General features: G+C 36.4%; 1 protein-coding gene across 6 annotated transcripts in view; it reads right to left on the bottom strand.

Moving 5' to 3' along the window:
• The window catches only part of csmd3b (CUB and Sushi multiple domains 3b), a 642,306-nt gene that overhangs the window by 295,630 nt on the left and 321,970 nt on the right, over positions 1–24,706 (bottom strand). For all 6 annotated transcript variants that reach the window (XM_032580262.1, XM_032580264.1, XM_032580265.1 and 3 more), the window contains one exon: positions 7,225–7,447. In XM_032580262.1, the coding sequence (XP_032436153.1) occupies positions 7,225–7,447 (223 nt within the window). The remainder of the gene's footprint in view (positions 1–7,224; positions 7,448–24,706) is intronic.

Here is a 24,706-nt window from a genome sequence, read left to right as displayed (position 1 = left end):
TCTCTTTTTTAAAAAAAATAATTCAATGTATAAAATGCAGCCTGGCTACAGCTCTGAAAAAGTGTATTTTCTTCTTACATGATCTGTTTTATGCATTTTAACATTAGACAAAGATCACTTTGGAAATAAAATTCCAGCTTTCAAATAAAGCTTTAGGTTATTAAGCAAAAATATAGCTTTCCAAACCAGCCAGGCTGAATGTGAAAATGTAACTGACCACACATCTTGACTTGCCACAGTCAAGGAAATCATTCAAATGTACAGTATAACCTATTAGGATGCTAAGGGGCTATCTCATTTAGCTGTGGAATCTTAAATGCTTCAAATTAAGAATTAATTGGTATGTTTATGGTTTTTAGTTGAGATGACTTCAGTGGCAACAGTAGGAAATTAGAATCTGAAGTCCTTCTATACTGTTTTGTCATTTACGTAATTTCTTGTAGTGTGCCAAAAATTGACTTTCCCTTGTGTGCAGTCTCTGGGTTGACCCATCCTGTCTGCTCTGTACTAATTATTGCCACCTCTGTTGAATCATCCTCCTGACTATATGCCGCCCTTTCTTCTCTCCTTCCATTTGTAGTGCATCTTTGTTTACATAGCCTCTCTTCATCCTGCCTCCTCACCCTTGATCTGTAACAGTTTGACAGCAACCGCAGTCGTGTCTTGATTTACTTCAGTCTATCATTTTGGGATTTTAGACCAACTGCCTTTGAACTTGCAAAGTATTTGTTTTTCTTTGTAGGTCCAATTTAAAATATCTTGTCTCTGCACCTTCTTACCTTTGATATTGAGGTCTTTTTATATTCCTTGACCCAGTAACACATATACAGCGAGGTTGGGAGGTTGGGCCAGTTCCATTAATATCATAACTAACTCTCAATTCTGCCTTATGTCGCACAATATCCTGCTTTCTTCCTAATTTAACTTGGACTCTCCTCCATTATATTTAAGGAGTGTGCTACCATCGACACTTATGCACCATTGTTAATTGCTTGTTGAGTCATGTCAGTAAGGATGATAGATAGTTTATTCGGATTAATTATTTTGATTTATGTAAGACGTGATGCAAAACAAATGCCACCTGACTAATATTTTTTGGCTTAAGTTTAATAATAATTAATCAAATTCCAATTTCTACTCTTAATGCAGTCATAAATTACCTTTGAAAATACAAAAAAAAAGGGTGTGTGCGAGTGAGACATACAAATAAAAAAAAATGCAGTATTTTGTTAAAAGCCTATTTTGTCAGTAATGTGAAAATTTCCCATGCATCCATATTAAATATATAAAATACCTTCATGTACTTTTATGGGGGTTTATGTTTCATAAGAAAAACACTGACAAATCCTAAAGAGATGGTCTTTGCTTAAACTGCAACAGCACAGTGGTATGGGGAGTATGGGTTGGAACCTGGACAGAGGTCTCTCAGAGAGAGACTGGTTTGTGTGAGTTGTGCTTGTATATTTTGTGGGCCTGGACAATCATGTGAATATGAGTTATCCATGTTAATCACAGTCCTGATAATTACAATTTTCATGTTAATGGTTCTGACCTTTAAATTATCATTTAGCCCTGTGGCCGTGTTCATGTTTATCTTGGAGTGTGGGTGTGTGTGTGTGGGTGTGAGGGGTGCCTGTGCACATGTGAAGGAAAGGAAGAGGGAGACAGAAAATGGTGAAAAAGAGAAAGCGAGAGAAAATGAGACAGCAGAGGTAATTTGGCTTAACTAGTGGGGCGATTGTGTCGATGTGGGCCATAAATCTTCCTTACTGACAAGAACATACACACACAACAACACACGTGAACACAATCCTAAGATCATTCCATGTTATTTTGGATGAACAGAAAATCCTAATAAACCAATAGGAATACAGAGGGCATCTTAAACCTTCTCACTTCACCTCTGTTCTCTTGGATATCGCCTGTTAAAACCTTTAGAGGTCGACGCCCGCCCTGTGGCGGGCATGACGTCATGCATTTAAAAGACGTCTGTATAAAAAAAGACGCCATGAGAAGTGTGCATTTTATTTCTGTTGGACAGTAGAGACTTCAAACTTTGTAAAAGTAGTGTTTTTATATTGATTTTGTTTTATATTTACTTCCAAATAGAACCAGGAATATGATCGATCATGTTAGCCATAGCGTAGTGCGCATTTTACGCATGTTGAGTGCAATCGGTAGTTGTTTTATGACCACGAAGTGAACGAATGCAACATGAAAGCCATTTTTCCGAGTTATCAATATTAGTATCAATATTGTTTCTACTCGGATTTTGTTTCTGTGTGTGTTTTTTGCGCCAATGCGATAATAAATTTTGTCAAACCGAAACAAACACTGGAAAATCACAGGGTTTAGGATGTTCTGAAAATAATGATACCAAACAAGGTAAGGTAAATAGTTTTTATGGTGAAAATATGAGGGTAGATTCAAAATTAGACCACAACGGCCATTTAGACCCATGACTCCACAGGGTTAAAACAATAATCGGATGAAAAGCACCAAAATCTCACTCTGACTCCTTTGTAGACTATTCAACTCCATTCATTTTTTACATTGAATCTGTAGGGGTATCTGAGGATTGTCCAAGAAAGGGTTGATTAGTGAAGCCGGTTGATTAAAAATGATGCCTGCTGAACCAAACAAGCACAGTTCATTCCACATAATGAGAAAATTGCTTTTCAGCAACAGACCAAGCATCCGGATGACTCCCTTTATATCTATAGACATAATAGTGAGAAGTGAATTGAACCCTCTGCCTGTTCTTGAAAGAGGAATTCCTATCAGGAAACAGGTGTCGGTTGACAACAAAATTATAAAAAACTGTTACTATAGAACCTGTTTTTGGATATTGTTTTGATGGACAAACTAGACTGTGAAACAGTAAAAACAGCTGTTGGTGAGAAATAAACTCTTTAATTGACCAACACAGCTGTGGACGTATTGTCTTTTACAGGAGCTTTCTTTGGTAAAGTGATGTGTGTAGCAACACCTTCCATTCAGGGCCTCAGACATTTTAAGGAAATGCACAATTTTATTTGTATCACCAGTCAAACACAAAGTAATTCAATTTGCTTTCCAGGTTTTGCCACTATACATGTATTGATCAGTTATAGTGCAGGTCTAAGTGTATTCATCTAACCAACATTGACTGAATTAAGTACTGACTGATTATTAACCGATTTGAAGTTTAAAGTTTTTCTGTTAATCTTAAACTCTCTGGCTATAGGGAACTCCAAATATGAAGCATTAACCATGGTACTAATTCTAGACAATGCTTTTATGTTAGCTCACCACTTCCACTTTCATCTTGAAATATGGCAATCTTATTTGCAATTTCAGTGTAGTAATAACCACAAAGGGATACATTTTCAAGGAATAAACTCTTGAACATACTGGGAACCAGTGTGGAGGGTATGCTGCCATTTGCTCTGTGACCAATGGTCTGGACTCCAGTCCATCATAATGGGGAATTGAAGTAAATTCAGGGAAGAGGGCAATATATTTGTATTGATTTTCAAACTGTGACAATGGCTGAAAACAGTAGCTGCTTCTCCAGAGACCTGCGCTTATTTGTGATAAAAAAAGCATTTTATACCACTTTATCTGCTCAATCCTGAACAAGCTCATTTGACCTGTCAGTACGCATATTCAGTGAAAGTATCCAGAAACATCAACTTCCAATTACTTCCACATCATGAGGAAGAACAGTTTATTGGTAATTGTTTAGGGATTTATTGCTTTTAAGCATTATGTTTCTTGAGAAAGTCTATTTTAAGAGACAGGTTCCTGAAATAAGGTCTAAACCTGTTTATCTCTGACAGAACCAGAATCAAAAGCAGAACCAGTACATTACCATTAACACCTTGATTACTAATGCCCTGATCACTGATGCCCAACAGCATTGAGCATCAGTGTATGAAGTAGCTACTTCAGTGTTTGAAGTAGCTATGTGGTGCTTGACAGATCTAGCAATTACATAATCTAAAACTTGACTCCTAATAATTAAAACAACAGCAAAACGGCTCCTTCACCAACTTGACCCGAATTTCAGATCCATATGTTGCCAGTTTCTCCCCTCTTTTTTCCATTTTTTTAATTACCAAATGCAAAAGGAAAAGCTTTTCATCAGGAATTGAAAACTTAGATGCTCTGAATTAGAAGAAGTAGATTTTACTTCTTAACAGTGGCTAAAATTGGAGGCCGACACTTGACTGTAAGTGACATGTCCTTTGTGAGAAGTGTCTCCTGAAAGGCAACGTCATCACCTGATACAAAAATATATCTGCCTGCGACAGAGAATGATTCATTTAGCTGAACACTTTACCAGGACAGCTCTTTCAAACCTTTGAAGACATCGACACTGAGTGAGACTGAAATCCTTCCATGTCATCTGCGACACTTCACACTTCAATAATAGACTGTCACAGGCCTCTAGGTCAGGCGTCCAGGCAGTATTTTATTGGCATTTACGTATTTAATAAAAGCTCTTTCATACATATAAACAGATTGGTAACACTTTATTATTGGTGCTGTGACTTGAAAGATAGTTTTCTATAATGATATTTAATGTATATTAGCCTTAAAATGTTAATATTTAAATGATCAAAAAAGATGGAATACAAGTACAAAAAATGAAATAAAAATAGTTTTCTTTTTTTTTTCTAAATCTAAATCTAATGCGGATGTTTGGTATGCAGTTGTATTCAGTCCCATTTAAATCAGGTGCAACCAACTTCGCTTAGATGTAACCTAATTAGTACATAACCTGTCTGCATATTAATTTCAGAGTAAATACAAGAAATCTGTGAGGGCATTTGATGTATGTTAGAGAACATTAGTGAACAAGCAGCATTATAAACATCAAGGAACACAGCATACAGGTTAAGGTTAATGGTCAGTAGAAGACTAAAGCAGGGTTGGGTTATAAAAACATATCCCAACCTCTCATGGAGAATTGTTTAACCCATCACCCAAAACTGCAATAAGTATGGCACAACAGTGAACCTACCAAGACATGACTGCCAAAGTGACTCAAATGAATCGATGCCACAAATTAAAACACAGAGCTACTCTGGAAGAATCAAAATACAGGATTCTTCCACATTAATTTCCTAAATGGAATTAATGTGTTTGAATGGTCCAGTTAAAGGGCAGACCCAAATCCAAGTTAAATTTTGTGGGATGGCTTGAAAGTTGGTATTTTCAGATGCTTTCTATCCAATCTGACTGGACTTGAGCTATAAGCAGAAAAGTAGCAGCATTTTTTTTATATCTCTAGATGTGCAAGTCTGGCAGAAGCACGACACCAAAACACCTGCAGTTTTATTTAGATATTTACTCAGAGGGGATGACAATGCAAACCAACCTTTAGGCTTTTTATTTATATAAAAAAAAGAAAGTTAAAATGTTGTGACCTTCTATTTTCATTATGCACAACTTTGTGTTGTTCTATTATATAAAACCCCAGTGAAACACAATCAGGTGTGTGGCTGTAATGTAGCAAAAATATTATGAAAATCCATGCGACAGAAGTACGACATAGTAAAAAGAAATGACTATGATAAAAGTAGTACTTAATTTTTACATGCCAAGATGGATTTCTTATTTTCAACCAGTTCATGTTTTGTTTTTTTTTTGCTTGTTTGTTTTTCAACATCAAGCTCCAGTCCTCAAGGGCCGCTGTCCTGCAGTTTTTAGATGTGCCATAGGTACAAAACACTGGAATGAAATGGTTAAATTACCTCCTCCTTGTGTAGATAAGTTCTCCAGAGCCTTAATGACCTAATTATTCTATTGAGGTGTGGTGCAGCAGAGGCACATCTAAAAGTTTCAGAGCAGTAGCCCTCCGGGACTGGAGTCTGACACCTGTGAGCTACAGCATTCTGCAGCCAAATGCAAAAATCAGATATGTGTGACGGAAGCAGGTTTCTTGACGAAAAAGAACAAGGAGAAGCATGTCTTGTGTTGAGCCTACTTTGCTTTAAGGTTGGATACACTTGATTCCAGGATTTAGTTCCACGTGGAATTTCACATCCACATAATCCTAAATGGAATTAAGAGACTAAATCTCAGCTGGTTGCTCATTTCTCTAGCTTACATGTTTAATGACTTCTGAGCACATCTGAGAAGAATTTTTTCCAAGGATCAAACAAAACAGCAAATTAGTATAAAGTTATGTCATGTTTTGACAGTATATGTTTGTTGTTTGGCCCTATAGGAAACATCCAAATTTAGTACAATTTAATTACCGCTGGGACAATGTAGAAGTGTGTTTTAAACACATGCCACTGCTTGCTAAGACCTTCTTTTCTGGAAATTATAGATAAGGAGTCATCAGCTCTTGTGACAAATAATTAAAAATCTAATAGCATTGACCACTTTCTTGCAGGAGAAATCCCCTTATAAAAATAAAATTGTATTGAGATGAACAGCATAAAAGGAACTGTGAGGGCTTTTTTTTTTCTAGTCAGTTTTCACAACAGGGTGTTTCAAAAGTGAGAATCCAATGATTTAAAAATAAAACCTAAATTTATAGCTTAATTATTAACTTGATATTTCAATTCCAGAGTTAAATGAATAAAGTCAAGGCTCTATTGATTGGCAGATAAAATCATAAGGGAAGGTGAGGACTATGGTGCATCATGAATGATTTTAATTCTGGTTATTGTGTTTCTCACAGAAGGAACTCAATAAAATGATTCCATAATTAAGGGCGACCCACAGTGGCACTGATTGAGCCAAGGGAAGCGTGTGCCACAAAAGGGCTGCAACCTGTTGTTGTGGGTCATTTATTTTTCTCTAATGGCTTTGACTGGGAAAAACAAACCAGCAGAAATTTGATTTTTTTTTCTCTCTGTTTGCTCTTAATGACCATTTAGCTGTAAGCAACATGAACCTGTAAAAAGTGTCTATCAGTACAACTTTTAAACTTTAAATAAAAAATTGCATATTTTCTGATTAATTTACACTTCTATACATGATGTTTTGTGATTTAAAAAAAAGAAGAATTTGGATTATCTCACAGCATAACCAGGTTTTAAAAGATTGCGTTGGGCTCATTTTGGAACTGCTTAGATGATGTTAAAGCTTGTGAAATAAAAAGTAAACAGTCAGCTATTACTATAACAGTGTTACTTCCCATGATTATGGTAATCCACCAAAAACATATCATGCAAAGGAATCGTTCAGATATTAATTAACTAAAACTGAGAGCACTTTTCCTACCTTGTTCTGAAGTTAGCAGGGTGGGGGTGTCCATCATACAAGGACAGGAAGTCATATTCTTCTTCTATGGCAAATGACAAGAAGATGAGCTGGATTCTACTTCCTTCTTCCCCAACAATAACCCAGGTGCAGTTTGCTCCATTGGGGTAGCCATAGGGGAAACCAGGCGATTCTATACTGCCATTTCGTCCTTTCAGTGTACCCCCACAGGTATAGATGAAGCCTGTGAATAAAAAGAGACAGCACATATTTAATTAAATACTCATAATTAATTACACCAAGCTTACTTGTTCACAGACTTAAGGTCAACTGCGGTGTCTTTTTGACCCTGCTCTGTTGACTTGTATCGAATCTGACACATGAAAATACCAATGGCTGAAGTTATCTATATCTTTTTTCTTAGCACTGCTAGCAAATCCAGTGGGTGTTGAATTATTGACTGACCGTGACACTCCTACTGTGTGTCCCCATTTGAATAAGATTTAGTTTTAGATTTACTTGTTTTTTCTCCATGAGAGAGGTGCTGGAAAAGTTCTTGGTAAGTAGATCCATTGCTCTTGCACTTCCATAAAAATGGATCTTGCAATAGTGATTCCAATGTACATGTAATGTAAAAGTAACAAGCACTGATGGATTACATGAATGCCCACATCTGCACATCTTCAAATACTGCCTATACATTTTTCATATAGAGACATTGATAAACAAAGTAGAAAATCAAAGCATGAATAGCACTAAATGGGTCAATGTTATACTTCTGTATGAAACATTAATGGAACGCATTTAGAAAAGCTTTACCCAAGACACAAATTTCCCTTAGCTTCTTAAAGTTTAGCTCCCCATATCTGAAAATAGAGATGCAACAAAATCGTTCCAGGGGTAGGATTTGTTTTAGTGCATCACCAACACAAGCTGGTAGTCTCTTTGAGCATAGGATTCTAAAACCCCATTCCTAGAGCTGGCTGAAAGCTGCCACCACTGAGTCACTGAGCTTTTCCAGCTTTCTTTAAAAGTGAAATCAATAACTAACCCAAGCAAAGTCTAGGCCTCGCCCTGTTCGCCTCTAAGAAATATGAACCTGACTATTCCTTTCTTATTGCTAATCGAGTAGCCTATTGACGTGAAAACATGCAGCAGGAAAACATAAAAATGTCAATGAAACTGGAGATTTGTGTCAAATACCTCCATCCTTATCTCACAAAATAAAAGAAAATATTATTTCACATATACTTTTGCTTCATGGTGACATTCTGCAGAACATCATGAAGTTATTTTAACACCTCACACATCACAATCACTGCCCTCCCAGATGTTCCACAAAATCTGGTCATTAAAATCTTATTTTTGTTTTTTAAATTTTGTGTCCAGAAGTCTCCCAAGAAATCAAAATTAGCTTTCTAGTTAGCAGAAAGCTAATCAAAACCTAATCTGGTATCAAAAATATCAACACTTTGGTGATGAACTAAATTAAAAGTGAGTTTTTTCTTTTGGATCACTTTGTGTTACATAGCCAACTAAATGCTTAAATTGTAAGATGATATCCTTTACATTAGGCTTATTATTTGTTCACTTTCATATGAATGACCTTTAGTGTATCAAACATGGCACAGGTGCAAGATGAAAACTTTGTCCACCCGGGAAGATTGTACAGAGTGTTTTTTTACAACACTGTATTGATTCCAGATGAATAAACTCTTCGGTTCCTACACAGCAATGCGGAGTCACACAGCAGTAAGCTTCGAGAAGGGGAATCTGTGGAGCTGGAAAGGATTTAGTGTATTTCTGTTCAAGGACACCACAGTACACAGCTACAAAGTGCTAAATACTTTGCACTTAGTTTCTACAGCATGAGAATTCAGTAGGTTTAGTTGTATGACACAATCGAATTTAGCTCAATATCACGAGTTTCACCAGAAACTGAACAATGCAGTGATGCAACAGAATCTTTCGATGCCATTCTACCTTTAAATGGTTGTGTTTAATTGATAATTGCTCTTAGTGTATGCTTTAAGCCCTTGAATTTCTAAGCCCTAATTCATCTCCTCTGAGTACAAAGCTCAAATCAGGATGATCATCCCCTTGCCTTTCATGTTTATGAGGCTCATTATTTACCCTGGCAGCTGGGGCCACAGGGACAGCAGGGTGATCGCTCTGGATGCTTTTCAAACCAATTATCCAAGACGGAAACCAAACCAAGAACCTGCATGTCTATATACATTATACTGTATATACGTACAGGAGTGCATGTGTGTGTGTATGTGTCTTTGTCTAACTTGTCCAAGTAAACAATTTCAGGATAGTCACAGAAACAAGCAATGGCTGCCTGTGCAGCAATTAAAGGCTGATTCCTTTACAATCAATTAAATATAAGCTATAAAGACCAAGGATACACTTTTTAGGTAAGCAAACCTTTAAAAAAACAACCTTGCTTCTAGCTATGCTGCCCACTCATTTCTAAAAGGAGTCTTACAAAATTATTTATACCCCTTAAATTTGTTCACATTTGTTATGCTACAACCACAAATTTCTATTTTATTTGGAATTTACCTGAAGGTAATCCAAGTTTGATATTGCCGTTATTATTCAATCATCCCAAGGCAATCCTTTCTAGAATAACCTATCTTTCCAATTAGAGAAACAGTTGTTGATTTTCTTTGCATGAAAGCCTAAACTCACATTAAATGGAGAACATCTGTGAAATATTTGTCCGGACGTCACCTGGGCCATTTGAAAAAGGTCATTCCTTTGCATCTCTGTTTGCATGCTTTAGGTTGTTTTTTCCTCTGGAAGGTAAAACGACCTAAAAAATCCCCAGTCTCAAGTTTTTTGCAACTTTTAGTTTATTTTTCTCGCAGTATTGTCTTGAACTAAGCTCCTTCCATCATCACACCAAGTGAGTCTTCCAGGAAGTATTATATTCCATTCCTGTTAAATGGGGTATTCTGCTCTCATAATGTAGTCCTCTGGAGAATGCCAAACATAAACCTTTACAAAGTTAAAAAGCGGACAAGTAACATTATGAAATGCTTTCAAAGCTCATAAATTGGTCCAATTCTCTATAGCATCCAGTGAAAATACAATATTGAACTCTTCAAAAGGAGGGGAAAAGATGGGGTTCCTCCCCGTTCATCATTGTGCAAGAATGGAAGATTGATTCAAGGTTCATCACTCACAGGGATGAAGGTGAAAGTGTGTGAGTGAGGGGAAATGGGAAGGGTCAGCTGGATAAAAAGCAAAGGGAAGGATCTGAAAGGATTGTAAAAAGAAGAGGAGACTTCTAATTATGCTGACTACCAGACTGAAACTGACAGCCCTTCTACAAACACATCCTCAAAAAGCACAAAAAAACATGCACATGAGCACACGCCTTCACACACAGAGTTCCACACAGGTACGCACCAATGGATAGACAAACATTGACATACAGGCAGATTACGAGGAACATGCTCACATATTCACGGATTAGTCACAGAGATTATTAAATATGTTGGCCCTTAAAACCTATTACTCATTCCATCATTTGTTTTGACCCTAATTCCCTCCGCCCTCTTCCTCTTCCACCCAAACACACACAAATCAAAGCAGATAAGAATAGAGCTTTTAATCTATGTGAATTTCTGTGAATCATATGCTTTTTAAGTAGGTGGACATTTTCAATTTTCCAAAGGCAATTGGTTTCACCAGTATCGAAGTAAACATAGTATAATAAAAAACCCTGAACATTTTTAAAGTCCCTTCATTTGCAGAACAATGTGTTACTTTATGATTCTATTACTGTATAAGTGTTTAATAAAATTAAAATATGTGGTGTCAACAATCTAAAGAATGTGCAAACATCACAAAGCGCTGTATCTTTAAGATGAGACATGGCAATTTGGATGAACCATTTCTGGTCAGAGAGGAATGTTTCCTTCCATTCTTTTTGAAGGCTAGTGGGTCAGTAATTGAATCTATAAGTTTTGGGAGCATTGCTGCCTCTCTTCACAAACAAGACAGATAACGTCATACGGGAATTTATATGGTTTGTGTCTGTAATTGTACAATGAATTTTGGGTGGGAATACATTTGAAGCAAGGTCTTTCACCTCTGAAGACTTTAACAGAGACACTAATTTGCAAACAGTAAAAGATTTGTGCTTGGACTGGGGTAGATCCCAGGTGTGAATACATGCACTGGTGCTAATGAGGAACAGGGTTTAGCTGGAAAAGAGCATGCGTGCTCAGCAAAACCCTCCCTGGATAAAAGAAGCTTAGAGACAAAGAAGAAAATCTGCTGCGTGAATTGAGTGGATTTAATGAACTCTGGTCTGCAATACATATAAGCTTGATCTCTTTCCTCAAAGTAATATTGCATATTGGATGTCTTCACTATTACACCAAGGAAGATTAACAAGGGGCTTACACTGGCACATGCCCTTTTTAAGACCAGACCAGCTATTTTTTATATAAATATATACAGACGAGACATACATTGTGCTTTTATAAATTGGCATAAGTTGTGATTTGAATAGTACACGAGAAGCTCAATGTGTAACAAAAGCTTTCTCTGGAGATGCAAGGGCCTCGTCTCACAGGCCAAAAACCCAAGTTAAAGGTGCAGTAGTTGCTCTGAATTGCCAATGAATGTGCCAGTCACCATTAGGCCGCAATGAGTCTAACCTGGTTTTTCAGCATCAAAAAGTATTGAGCTCTGTTAACACCAGGGATTTTCTTCACATATCTTAAAATGGCTGCACTTGGTCATGCAACTACTAATGTTAAAAAGAAAACATTAATCCAGTACCTTTGACCTTCAAGTTAGTACTTATAAGCTTGAATGGCATTTGTAAATTTTTGAAGGATTCAGACTGCTTTTCCTAATAAGTAAAATTCTATTTTAAAAATATTTTTTTATATTTTTTTTCAGTATTTGACCTGCCAATCACAGATGAGAACGATTAGGAAAAATTGGCAAATTTCTGAACTTTTGATTGCTGCATCTAAAGAATGTACAATGGTCAACATATGCCTTACCAACTTGCTGTTTCTTAAAAACAAAGTGGACAGTCAAATTTTTGAATGTGCAATGACCAAAACTACCTGGTTATGTGCTTTTTAATGAATGGGTTTGGGAGTTAAAGAAAACTGAAGTAATAAATTAAGTGGGAAGTTAGAAGATAGAAAATAGACTAACAGATGTGCAACTCTTAATGATGAGGAATTCCTTGATGTTGGTTTTTGACAATAATTAAGTTTAAGCCTCTTTCAAGATGGACTCACATTTCAGAGCTTTGTTGGCACAAATATTAAATCAGCAAATCACATGTTGGTGCTAAAGGAGTTAGTGTGAGCCTTTCTGGCTCAGTGATACACTGAAACTTTTCTTGCACCACCATCTCTTGGGCTCACAGAGAATAATAAAAAAAACAGAGAAAATATTTCAGGAGCAGAAGTGTTTCGGACAAAAATGCTTGTTGATGTCAGAGGAGTGTGTCCAAACTGGTTTGAGATGATACAGAGGAAAAAGTAGCTTAAACAAACATTGTTTGCAACCAAGGTATCAGAAAACCTTCTCTGAACACAAAACAAGTCAATAATTGAGGCAGGTGGAATACAGCAGTCAAAGCCCACACTGAGGGCCCTTCCTGTCAGCTAAGAAAAGGAAACTTGGGCTACAACTCACACAAGTTGTAACCCAACTTGTGTGAGTTGGGCTAAATTCACCAAAATTTAACAATAACAGATTAGAAAAATGTTGTCTATTAAAATGAGCTTCAATTTCAACTGTTATAGTAAAGAGAGCAGGGACAGAACAAGACATAAAGAACACGGAAGCACAGATCTTTCTTGTATCATTGGTTCAGGTAGTTGTTGGTTAGAGTTCCATGTGTTTATGTGTTAGCCTGCAGCTGGATAACGCACCGTGTCACAAATCATTTTAATGGAGACCTATTATGCTTCCTTGACAAAGTCAGGGTAGGTCCATGTAACATTTTTTATGACATAATAGTGACATAGTAGTCAGGAAGTTTTTGAAATGGTTTGTTTATTTTAAAAACAATAATATATTCAAACAAAATGACAGTTTCTAGAAGCAGTAAGGACCCAAATGGAAGCACAAAACTGTGCAAGAAAGACAATTTTGCATAATAAGTTGCCTTTAAACTGTTGTCCTTTAGACAGGAACTGAATTTCAATAGTCTCAGGTCAACAGAGTAAGTGCTGGAACCACATATCTATATCATAAATGTCAACAAATATGCTGTTTGATGCCATTATGACCAAAATTCCCAAGGAACGTTTCCCATACCTATATTATTGTCATGATTATTTTACAATTCTATGTTTCCAGTGCTGCACAGTGGAGCAGTTGGTAGCACTGTTGCCTTGCATCAAGAAGGTCCTGAGTTCAATTCCCAGCCCAGGGTCTTTCTGCATGGAGTTTGCATGTTGTCCCTGTGCATGTGTGGGTTCTCTCCGGGTACTCCGGCTCCCACAGTCTAAAACATGACTGTTAATTGGTCTCTATAAATTCTCTTTAGGGGTGAGTGTGTGCACACATGGTTGTTCGTCCTGTCTGTCTACGTGTTGCTCTGTGATGGACTGGCTACCTATCCAGGGTGTACCATGCTGTCAGCTGGAGATAGGCACCAGCACCCCTGCCGACCCCAATGGGATAAGGGTGTAAGAAGATGATGGATGGATGCTTCCACTGCCATATTTCTTTATGGCATGTGTGTGTCACTAAAAGCTATTGTGCTCCTAAAACCAAAAAAGGGGCCCAATCTTGTGATAACTAGAACTTTGATACATACATTTACCTCTGACAGAAAGCTGTCTGACTGATGGCTGCTGTTTGACATATTAATTACAAATCCTTAAAAATAACATTTAAAATTTTTTTAATCTAGCTATAAAATGCCTTTCATATTCCTCCCTCTGAATTCTGATGTGAACTATGACCATCAATTTTTAAAAGATGGACTCACAAAGTCCCCCAACATATGATTTAAGTGACAAAATTGCTTTGATCCATGTAGCCATTTTCACATGGCGCTGACTTGTGGAAGAATAAACAGTTAAGTTACCCCATTCTTCACCGGAATGGGACCAGAGTTATTTATTTATTTATTGATAGATAGATAGATAGATAGATAGATAGATAGATAGATAGATAGATAGATAGATAGATAGATAGATAGATAGATAGATAGATAGATAGATAGATAGACAGACAGACAGATAGATAGACAGATAGATAGATAGATAGATAGATAGCATTTATTGTCATTGAACAGAATTCAACGAAATTTCCATTGCAGCTCCCGTGCAAAAGGTCAAATATATACAGTATAAATAAGCAAACACACAATAATAATAATAATATATACAACTAAATTAACTAAAGGCACTCAACCACACCAAAGAAGTAGCAGCAGGGTAACTCAAGGTTGCTGGGCTTCCTCATTTCCTGGTTGGGCGACTGGTAATGTCTGCAATACGTGCATGCATGAGTGACTGTACACATCCTGTTTCGCATTAAGAATATCATCAGCATGGTAACATGAGTTTTTCCTATAGTAATAATGATTTCATATTTGAGAAAAATGCTTTAAGTCGAGTTCTTTCTCTCTTTAATTTGCTTTCCTTTATTTTCACTCCCTCCTCTCTCTTCCTGTTTTCATTTCAGTATTACGAGATTTGCTTAAATGCGTACTCCATCTTACTGACTCTCATTAATAAATAAAAAATGGCGGTCCCCTATGGAGCAAATTCACCATTCAAATCATTGCAAAGAGGGAAATAATCCAGTCAGCATTCAGATCAAACAGTAGTCAAGCTACAATTTGAAATATGCAGTGTTTATGGGGCATAATTATGCAGTGTTGGATAATTTGATTGAGTTGTATATGCATATTAGATAGTGGATACAATCAAAGAACAATATAACAGAAGAAGGGGTCAGTAAAAGAGATAATCAAAAATAAAGAAAAAGGTAGCTGAATAAAGAGTAGAGTGGCAGAGAAAAAGAACAAGAGCAAAGAAAGAGAGATAGCAAAGGCAAAGATCCAATGGAGAGAGACAGCAAGAGAGAGTAAGCATGTTTGAAACGTCCCATTGGTTCCTGCTGTCAGGAGTACTTGTCAGCCAAGAATTAGACTGCTCCACGCTGCCAATGACTGACAGTTGGCCCGCGGTCTAGACTATACCCTGGAGTGGTTGAGGCTAAATAAGGGAAATGCCTAGAGAGAAACAGAGAGAACACACCGGGCTGAAAATCAATTTATAACACTGTCAGTCAGCGGTGGGTGGGGCAGTGATGGGATAGAGATAAGGAGCCAGAGAACGAGAACAAAGAGTGAGACAGAGGGACACACATGAAAGGAAAAGACAAAGACAGGGGTTTTTGAAAAACAGTAAACAAATGGGACTGATTGAGAGGGAAGAACAGAGGGGAGTCTTGCTGTTTTCTGGGAGTCAGAGAGAAAAATAAGGTACATGGGGTAGGAACACATGCCTGACTTGGCTAAAAACATTAACGGAAGGTACACCAATGTACCTAGCATTGGGAAAAATATACAAGAGTTATGTTAAATTCATGTGCATATGGAAATAAAAAGGTTGAAACACCAAATTTCACTTTGAAAGCTATGAGTACATACAGTAACTCCTTAAATGGTCTACTGTACAAAGATGTCTTTCCAAAGAAGTCTCATGCTACTCATAAAGTCGCTCTTATGTGCTGAAAATATCCAACAAAGCCAAGAAAACAGTGGTTTATTTCCTGGGCATGGTGAAATAAGGTGGGGTCTCATACTTTTTTGTGTGTTTCTGTAAATTTTTTCACTCCCTCTTTCATAGTGACTTGCTTACTATCACAAATCTAAAAAAGTGCATAATTGATTGGTGTTCAAACAGCAATTCTAGTGAAAAGTCTTTTGGTACAAGCCAGGTCAATCTAGAAGCTATACGTTTTCCTGACTTCTGTTTTGCAAAATGTCTGTGTTTTGATCTTGCCACATATTTATAGACTATATATTAATGTTTTGTTGGAGTTTGGAAAACCAGCCATTTCAAAAACCTCCTGATTATTAATCAGCAGGCACTGCCCCTCACCTGGTAAGCCCAGCTGAACCCAACCATCAGAGGAAAACGTAATCTTGCAAATTTGCAACAAATAGTGCAGATCTGCAGATCCAGAAGAAGCTCAAAACAGGCAGAATTGACCAGGTGAAATCTTATCCGAGAATGATTTTGTTCTAAAGCTGTAATGAACATGAGCATGAATAAGTTATTCTAACTTATTTGAGAAACCATAAAAAGTCTCATTTGAAGAAGAAATCATGAGCTACTGGCTATGACTTCTTTCACAGTTTAAAAGTGAAATAAATGGTTAAAATTGTTTTTAGAATTCCAGAAGGAATTCAATTCTGCATTTTTTCAATAAAAGAAAAACAATCTCTGTATCTATTCAACCAAGCTTTCAGCGATTTAAACACAAATGTGTTTAAATTAAATCAAAGCCATCAGTATTTCTTACTGTTGGGAACTTGTAGAAACGTAGATTTACTGAGGCCATTTAAAATTCTGAAGGGCTTTCATGCCCTCCGAGATACCTCTCTTGGTAAGTGCTATAAATAATACCACACCATCTCACTTCACTGTTATTCCAAGCTTGATGCTGTTCTACCTTAATGTACAATGTACTTAATGTACTACCTTAATGCATTTTCAGTTTAAATATGATTAGCCTCTCGAAAGGAAAAGAAAACCCTCTCTGTTCCTTTAGTAATCTTTTCAGGATTCCAGTGATGATTGTTGATAGTATGTGTGTGCTAACAAAAAACAGAAAATAGATCTCTTCCAACCAGATGCTGCTTTTTCATAAGTTTCAAGATGATCTATTTCATTTTCTGTGACAGTTTTTAATATGTTTTTTAGGTGTTTTATGTTTGGAAGCTTGATTAAAAACTATAAATGCCAGCATAATCAGTAATACATTTTCAATTTATTTTACCCGTATTTTATTAAATTATAACAATGACTGTCCAGTGCTCCTTAATAAAATGTAAAATGTAGCAGGGTCTGGCAAAACGGATGCACAAGCAGGCATACAGATAAACAATTGTGTACATGCACACTTTGACCCAAGGGCTGACTTAAACTATCATGCATGTACAGTATTTGGATTATGAGAGGAATAACCAATTTAATGCACAAAGAAACAGCAGAAAGACCCTAGTTAAGGATTTGAACTCAGCACCTTCTTGCTGCTAGGCAACAGTCCCAACAGCAGCACCACTTTGCAAAAGGAAAAAAAAACAAAAAAACTTTTGGGACATTACTCCAGAAAAAAACAAACAAAAATACTAATAAATGTTTTCCGGTGCTTTTGCAGACTGTCCATTTCACACCCCTCATACAAAAGCTAAAAAACAAACAAAAGCGATTTTAACTCTTAATTTTTCATTATAAATGAAATTCTATTTTAATATTTATATATGTAGTGAGATAAGACAGCAGACATCCGTTTTAGATTGAACTTTTAGATTTAGTTTTACTTTTGCCAAAAAGCAAACAGAACACTGCCACATATGAGAATGATATATAATCATGTAATGAGGGTTCTTGTTTGCCTTAACAGATTCCTCTGAAGAAAACATAATATGGAATAGAACCAGGTAAGCATTCAAGATAAGTCTGGGCTTCCAACAACAGAGCAGAGGATGCATTTCCTAGTAGTAATAAACCTAGTTAGACTAATAGATTGCAAAGACAAATTTTCCTTCAAGTTAATTGCCAAGCACCATACACAGATTGATATTTGCTAACCTTAATTGGTGGATTAATTGGAGGGTAAAAAAGTAATATAAACATTGAAAAACCAGGGGAAGAGGTGTAGGGCTCAACAGTAAGAGGTTAGGGCATGAGACAAATTAGGAAGTGTTCATTTTCACTAATAACTCTTAAAAAAGCTGCTTTCTAGGAAAGTGGGTCACTAAAAGCAACAAAATATTAGTAAGCAGAAGACTTCTTTGGTAAATGCAATCTTGTGTGAGGGTTTCTAAGAAATGAGTCACAGTGGAAGTAAAAAATTATGACATTTGAATTTCAAAATAATCATGCCTGCAAGAGATGATAAAAGGAAGTAGGTGAAGTGAGTAGCAGCTATTATTTCTCAAACATTTACTGTTAACATCCATCAGCTCATCATCTTTGTTTCATTTTAGACCTCCTCCATCCACATACTGAGACCCACACATAAAAAAGCATATATGCGAAACCCTGCCTGATTGGCAGTCATGAAAGAGCATAAAGAATTAATTACTCCGGGAGAAATGGGGAGGCAGCTGCTGTCTAGTTAGTATTGATTTGTCTCTGCTGAGTGTCATCATCGCCAATCTGACTAATGATGTCCAACACATACAAATGCACAAAGAAGCTCTCAGTTTCATGTCTTTCTTACAGGATTTAAATTTACCCATCACCATCCTTGTCCAGGTTTGCACAACCTTTTAGGACTTTTTTTTAATCAGAACTTGTCACTCTTTTTTTTAATAGATTCCCACAGGTAAGTTCACTTCCTCTTATCCACCAAAAATGGTCCTCCAACCCATTTTTGTGCTTCTGCTTCTAAGCCTCTTTTTCAATATAGTTCATGATATGGCTGCAAAGATGATTTGGTCTTTAAGCCATTGTTGCACCCTGTAAATCCTGCAACAGTTCATGCTTACACATGATCTGGGAAGCTGCAGTATGAAAGCACCACTGATGGCTAAGGCTAAGCAGGATCAACTTCAACCCGTGCTGCATTATTTATTTCCCACATGACATTGATGCAAGATGAAGGAATCCCAGGCCCAACTTTCTCCAAGAAACTGTAGCCTTCTTCTCATATGTTACACTTCAGCTATGGAATTGTATAGTGATGCGTTGAAATGTTTTACTAGCAGCTGTAGAGAAAATGGTTGCTTTTCTTTTTATTGTAATTAGTAAAAACTAAAATACTGTGAAACCGCTGAATTTTTGCTCAAGGTTAACTGTGAGACTCTCACACTGGTTCTTGCCTAATGGGCCAGGATAAGTTAATAAGCAGTGGAATAATAAATCTTGCCAGTGTCTTACTCTTTGATAAATTGTAACATTTTGAGTTGTGGAACAATGTGTACGTTATATATTATGTATATAGTCTGAGTTGCTCCCTCTCATTAGGATATGTTTTTGTTTTCATGCCACAGCGGTTTTGCTTCCGTCACTTAGGCAGCATTGTTAATAATTTGTGGCGTTTTTTGTGCATTTGAACAAATAATGAAAGTTTTTTTGTTGTTCATCGCATTCCACATCATTTGCAAGTGTAGCATATCAGATTATGAATTTATGATACAGGTTCCTACAGTGCTTGAAGCATTTTAAAAATCACTAAAAAGTGGGCCAGCTGTGAAAATGGGTTTCATGGTAGAATTACACACAAATCAATGAAAGTATTTCTCTCATAGATACTTTTCTCAGAGTTTTCTGCAGTGGCCCAGAAGAGTAAACCACTTCAACAAATCACTAAACAGAAATACAAAATCAAAAACACAATGACATTAAATAAGCACAATTACAAGTTAAGAAAACCTACCATTAAGCACAATTACAAATTGAAAAAGCACAACAATATTAACAAAATGGAAGAGGAAGGAAACTGAAGACATCACTGATTGAACAACAGCACTTTTGACCGGAAATTATTCTGGCACATTTGCTCTCCCTTTGTTTAGAAGGGCAGGCAGATAGTCACAGTGCGACGTGTTGCCCAAACTGTGAAAAAGAACGAAGCTGAGCTTTGCAGCATGGTCAGACTCAAAATATTCTTGTATAGCGGGAGATACGTTCTTCTTACTCTTCATCTTTTCTATAATGTTGGATTGGAAACAACTTCAAGGTCCATACCGCCACCTATTGTACATGAGTTTGAAGCAGCATTAACTCGCATCGAAGATAAATAAGTAGCGCTTTCTGTAGCTGTGTTTGGATCAATAGTTACATTCTTATTTTCAACAAATGTGCCAACGCCAGATTAACTTCCGGTTCTAAAGCCAAAAGTGGAATCATCCAATCAGTGATGTCTTAGGTTTCCCACTGGGAAATACCTTTTCAATTTTGTTAATGTTGTGTTTTGCTCATTTGTAGTTGTGCTTAGTCAATGGCCTTGTAATTTCTTAATTACAAGGCCAAACTTGGCCAAATTACGAGGCTAAATTTGTTCCCAAGTACAAATTTCCTAATTTGTTAGGAAAACTAACTACAAATTAGTTTTCCTAATTTGAAGTCATGCTTGGTCAATGTTGTGTTTTTGAATATGTTCTGTTTTTTGATTTGTAGTTGTGTTTAGTGATTTGTCGATGTGGTTTGCACTTCAGGGTCACTGCAGTTTCGGCTCTGCATGAACCCTATGTGTCCAAAAAACAAGAAATGCTAAACAAACATCTTTTGTTGTTTAATGTTTATACTTAAATACTTTTTGTAACCATCCTGAAATCAGTGTTAGTATCTGTTAAATGGTTAATCTGTTTTGAAACTTATTACACACCATTATTTGGTCATTCAGAAAATGAAGTTAATGTGAGGCAATATTACAAGAATCACACTGAAGTAGTTTTGATTGATCTCTCATGGTGTGACTGGACTACAGGAGCTGACATACTATGGGGCTAATGGTTTGAATTATTAATATGGTTATTATAGCTGTGTCCACTGTTAGGTTTCAAAATGTTATTTTCTAATTAAAAACAGATCATTAGCAGAAAAATAACTAACGCTTCTCCAGTCTTTTATCAAACTTTGTGTTATGAAGCAAACTGTCCGTTATACTTAATGGATGCCAGACATTTAATCTCTTTCCACATATGGGAAAGGTCAGTGTTTGAGATCCTAGCTGAGATTTGCTTACAAGAACTGCTTCTGCATTGTCAAGTTGCACTCTAAGAGCTTGCTAATGCCTAGTTTGGATCTAGCCAGGTTGTTTGCGTCTCCATCGCAGTCTGTTCCTTATTATTTTGAGTGTAAATATGGGCAGGAACATGAAAAGGCAGGCTGTGAGCGCGCAGGAGCTGCGGTCAACTCTCCAATGATGTTGCTTTGAGGTTGTGCTTTTGATGAATACAAACAAAACCCAGATATCACATTTTGTCTTAAAGGCAAACAGCCCAAAGTCTGAAGTAGTTATGATTTAAGCCTAAAATGTTGTTGCCCATCATCCTCAATCTGGGTGTAATCATGGCTAACTCAAATAAACCCAGATATTTAATTTGTCTTAAAGAAATTCATTGGCAGCCCAAACTTAAAACAACTAAGATTCGCTGATTAATTTGCTACATGTAAAAGTCTATATTTATTGTGGTATCCATTTCTGGTGTTCAGCAGAAAAAGGCAACTCTAACCAAACCGTGTCTCGCTTCTTCATTGCGTGCCCATTCTTTAGAAGAACTGGGCACAATATCATGGTCATTCTGCTCCAAAATTTGACTTATGTGATCACAATTACTCTCCTGCACACTGAGTAACTCTGCGATTGCAGACGCTTCACCCGCCGTTCCACTGCAGTTGTTGAAATAATGTTGGAGTTTGCAAGGTCCAGCTTTTGCTCATGCAGTGACGTAAATCATGGGTCAATCAATGAATGCAGTCTGCTGTCAATATATGGCTTGGCACGGCTTGTACTACCCCTGAACTGACTATGAAAAACGGTGAAGAGGATCTGCTAATGGAGACAAATTTGGGTGGAACGGTCTTTGAGAGAACCAGGTAAGACCACACCTGTGGAAAGTCGGCAAATGAGGTTTACAAGGTTGCTTACTAAAATATTTGTCTCTATCTCAGCTCACAGAAATTTGAGACATGTTTTTGCATCTCATTTTTCTGTGTATTTTGAGTTTTTAGGCTTTAAAATCCATACGACATCACCTTTGAGCTTAGTCATAACCTAATTTAATCCTTGACAAAAAATTCACTCATTCTAATTTTGAGACAGTTGTTGGCAATTTCACTCCACTGTCACTCTGCTATTGAACATTTTGTACCCACCATGCATCAATTTGAACCCACCATGCATCAATTTGTACCCACAAGGGAGATGTTTCACAATCGTTCTGGCAATGATATTTGTAATCTATTTATAGCTTCTTTGTTTCAACACACAAAACCCATCAACAGGATGTCATTTAGTTATTCTGGCTTTAATAATAGAGGCAAGTATCACTTAAATATTACGGGACTGGAATACTTTAAATGAGGATCATATACATAGTAATAGAAAAAAAGGGCTAAATCTTCAACTAAATAAAAAGTGGTATAAAATGGCAACTAACATAAAATGTAGATATGAATTGGCCAAGCATCAGACTAACCCAGAATTTCTTAGTACCAGAAAGAAATAAGAGTAAATTTGTTTTTGGATTGCCTTCTTATAAAACAAAACCTTCCCATCACATTCTTTTCTTCAGATGTCTATGCAACAAGATATTTGTATAGCATATGATTCCAAATTAATATAATATGGTAATAATCATAGAAATAACAAAAAAACAAGGAATACCCTAGCTAAACTACAAAAGATTTATAATGCCTGACAAGAAGCCGAAAAAAAAATCCAAACTTGAACAACATTTGGATTCAGAAAGCCAAATCTCAACAGCAAGAGTGCATCATTGATCACAGCAGGACTTCCTCCCATGAATATTTAGTTAGTCCTTCTTCTGAAACTGAGGGAATATCATTCTAAAAACTGAGCTTTCAGAACCTCCTTCCTTTATGAGGTAGCAATAAGGATAAAAAAGTGGGGCACAGGAGCTCTGAAATGTGTCTTTGTTAAGAATAAAAGCTTACCTGTTATTTCCTCAGAATAAAGCCCTTTGGCATATCCAGGGAACACAAAGTTTAGTATAGTTGACTGAAAAGGTGTCGATTGAAAGTCGTGGCTTATTCTTCCTACCCTCTTTTTGTGTCAAATACAACTTCAATACCAGTGAATTAAATATACATGAAGGAAAAAATATTATTTTTAAAAATAGTTCACTACAGATTCAAACATTCATTATTTTATGTTTGCTAGTTTTGATTTATTAAATTTTTTTTATTCTTAAGGACTCATCAACTTTCTTGAATACGAGAACACTAATAGTGTAATGTTTTGTACAGTATATTAGTTGAATAGTTTTTAAAAATTCTAATAAAAAAATCTTTAAATTCCTAAATAGTAGATTAATTCATTCTTCAGGTTTATCATTTTCACTGGTTTATAATTCTAATGGCTCTCTCTTGTGACAGTTGAACATGTACTGTTAGTTTTGTGTGTGGTTCCCCAAATCCCCTAGCAGAAATAAAAGGGAACAGTACAGCACAGAAACCTTTCATCTAGGTCAGAGCGTTAAAATACTCTGTTCACTTTGTTGTTGTTTCACAGAATCTCATTCTAGCTGAAGGGATAGGGTTAAACCCTAAACACCACTTTTCAAACAGATTCACAACACAAGTATAAGTAATTTTAAACTGTAAGAAATACTAACTTGTTTTTGGTCACTAGAATCCAAAAACCCTTCATTTAACTTATCAAGTATAATCCAGCTATTATTTGCACAACCACAGACCACACAATTGATATTTTCATAGTCTGAGAACTATGATCATGGATCAATGAAACACTTCAGTAATAGACCTGGAAACACTGGATACACATAGGAATCTAATTATTGCAATAATTGTAATAATTATAAAACTAGCAACACTCTATTTAGATTCCTGTTTTTATTAACTTTTGCTGTTTGATGATATGTGACACAAAAGGCAAATGCAAGTAAGAATTAAAACTTAGGGAGAGCTAAACAGTCCTGAAGTCAGTGTTGTGTTTATTGTTTCCCCCCACCGTACACAATGATTAATGGTGGAGCAGAGCAAAATGTAGAAATCCCTGTCCTACTTTCTGTGAATTATATACATCTTAGTTACTGGCAGAAGCATCCTACTGAATCCAAGAGCGGAGGTCAGTCATTTCTTTATTTAATCTCAGCAGCACTCCCTTTCCCAGAAGTTTTAAGTACTGAAAGTAAGCAGATGGCTTTCATGGTGCCAGAGGCATTCTAAAATTCATGACAATTGTACAGATCTTATGGTCTGTGACAAGAATTTCATTTTTTCCTCCATGGAGTGTACATTTTTAAAACAGTGCACACTTTACACAAAAGACACATTCAAAAAATTGGAAGATATTTTCATAGATCTTCTAAAGTGATATTTGTACTCCCATTCCCAGTAAATGCTCCCTCAGAATCATTTAGTTGGATATTAAAGTCTAATGCTGTCGTGCTCAGATATGCTATTCTTTTCAAACCCTGGCTTTTTTTAGTTATACATTGGAAAGAAGAGAGAAGGAAGAACACTTCGACCCTCTTTAAGGGCTTCCTGGAAGACAGAGAAATCCTTCAACCTTCTCCTAAAAGTAATCTACCGATGAATCATACGCA

The sequence above is a fragment of the Xiphophorus hellerii genome, chromosome 13 (genome assembly GCF_003331165.1).
Source record: "Xiphophorus hellerii strain 12219 chromosome 13, Xiphophorus_hellerii-4.1, whole genome shotgun sequence".
Classification (NCBI taxonomy): Eukaryota; Metazoa; Chordata; class Actinopteri; order Cyprinodontiformes; family Poeciliidae; genus Xiphophorus; species Xiphophorus hellerii.
Note: the sequence above shows the minus strand (reverse complement) of the source record. Positions and strands in the feature narration are given on the sequence as shown.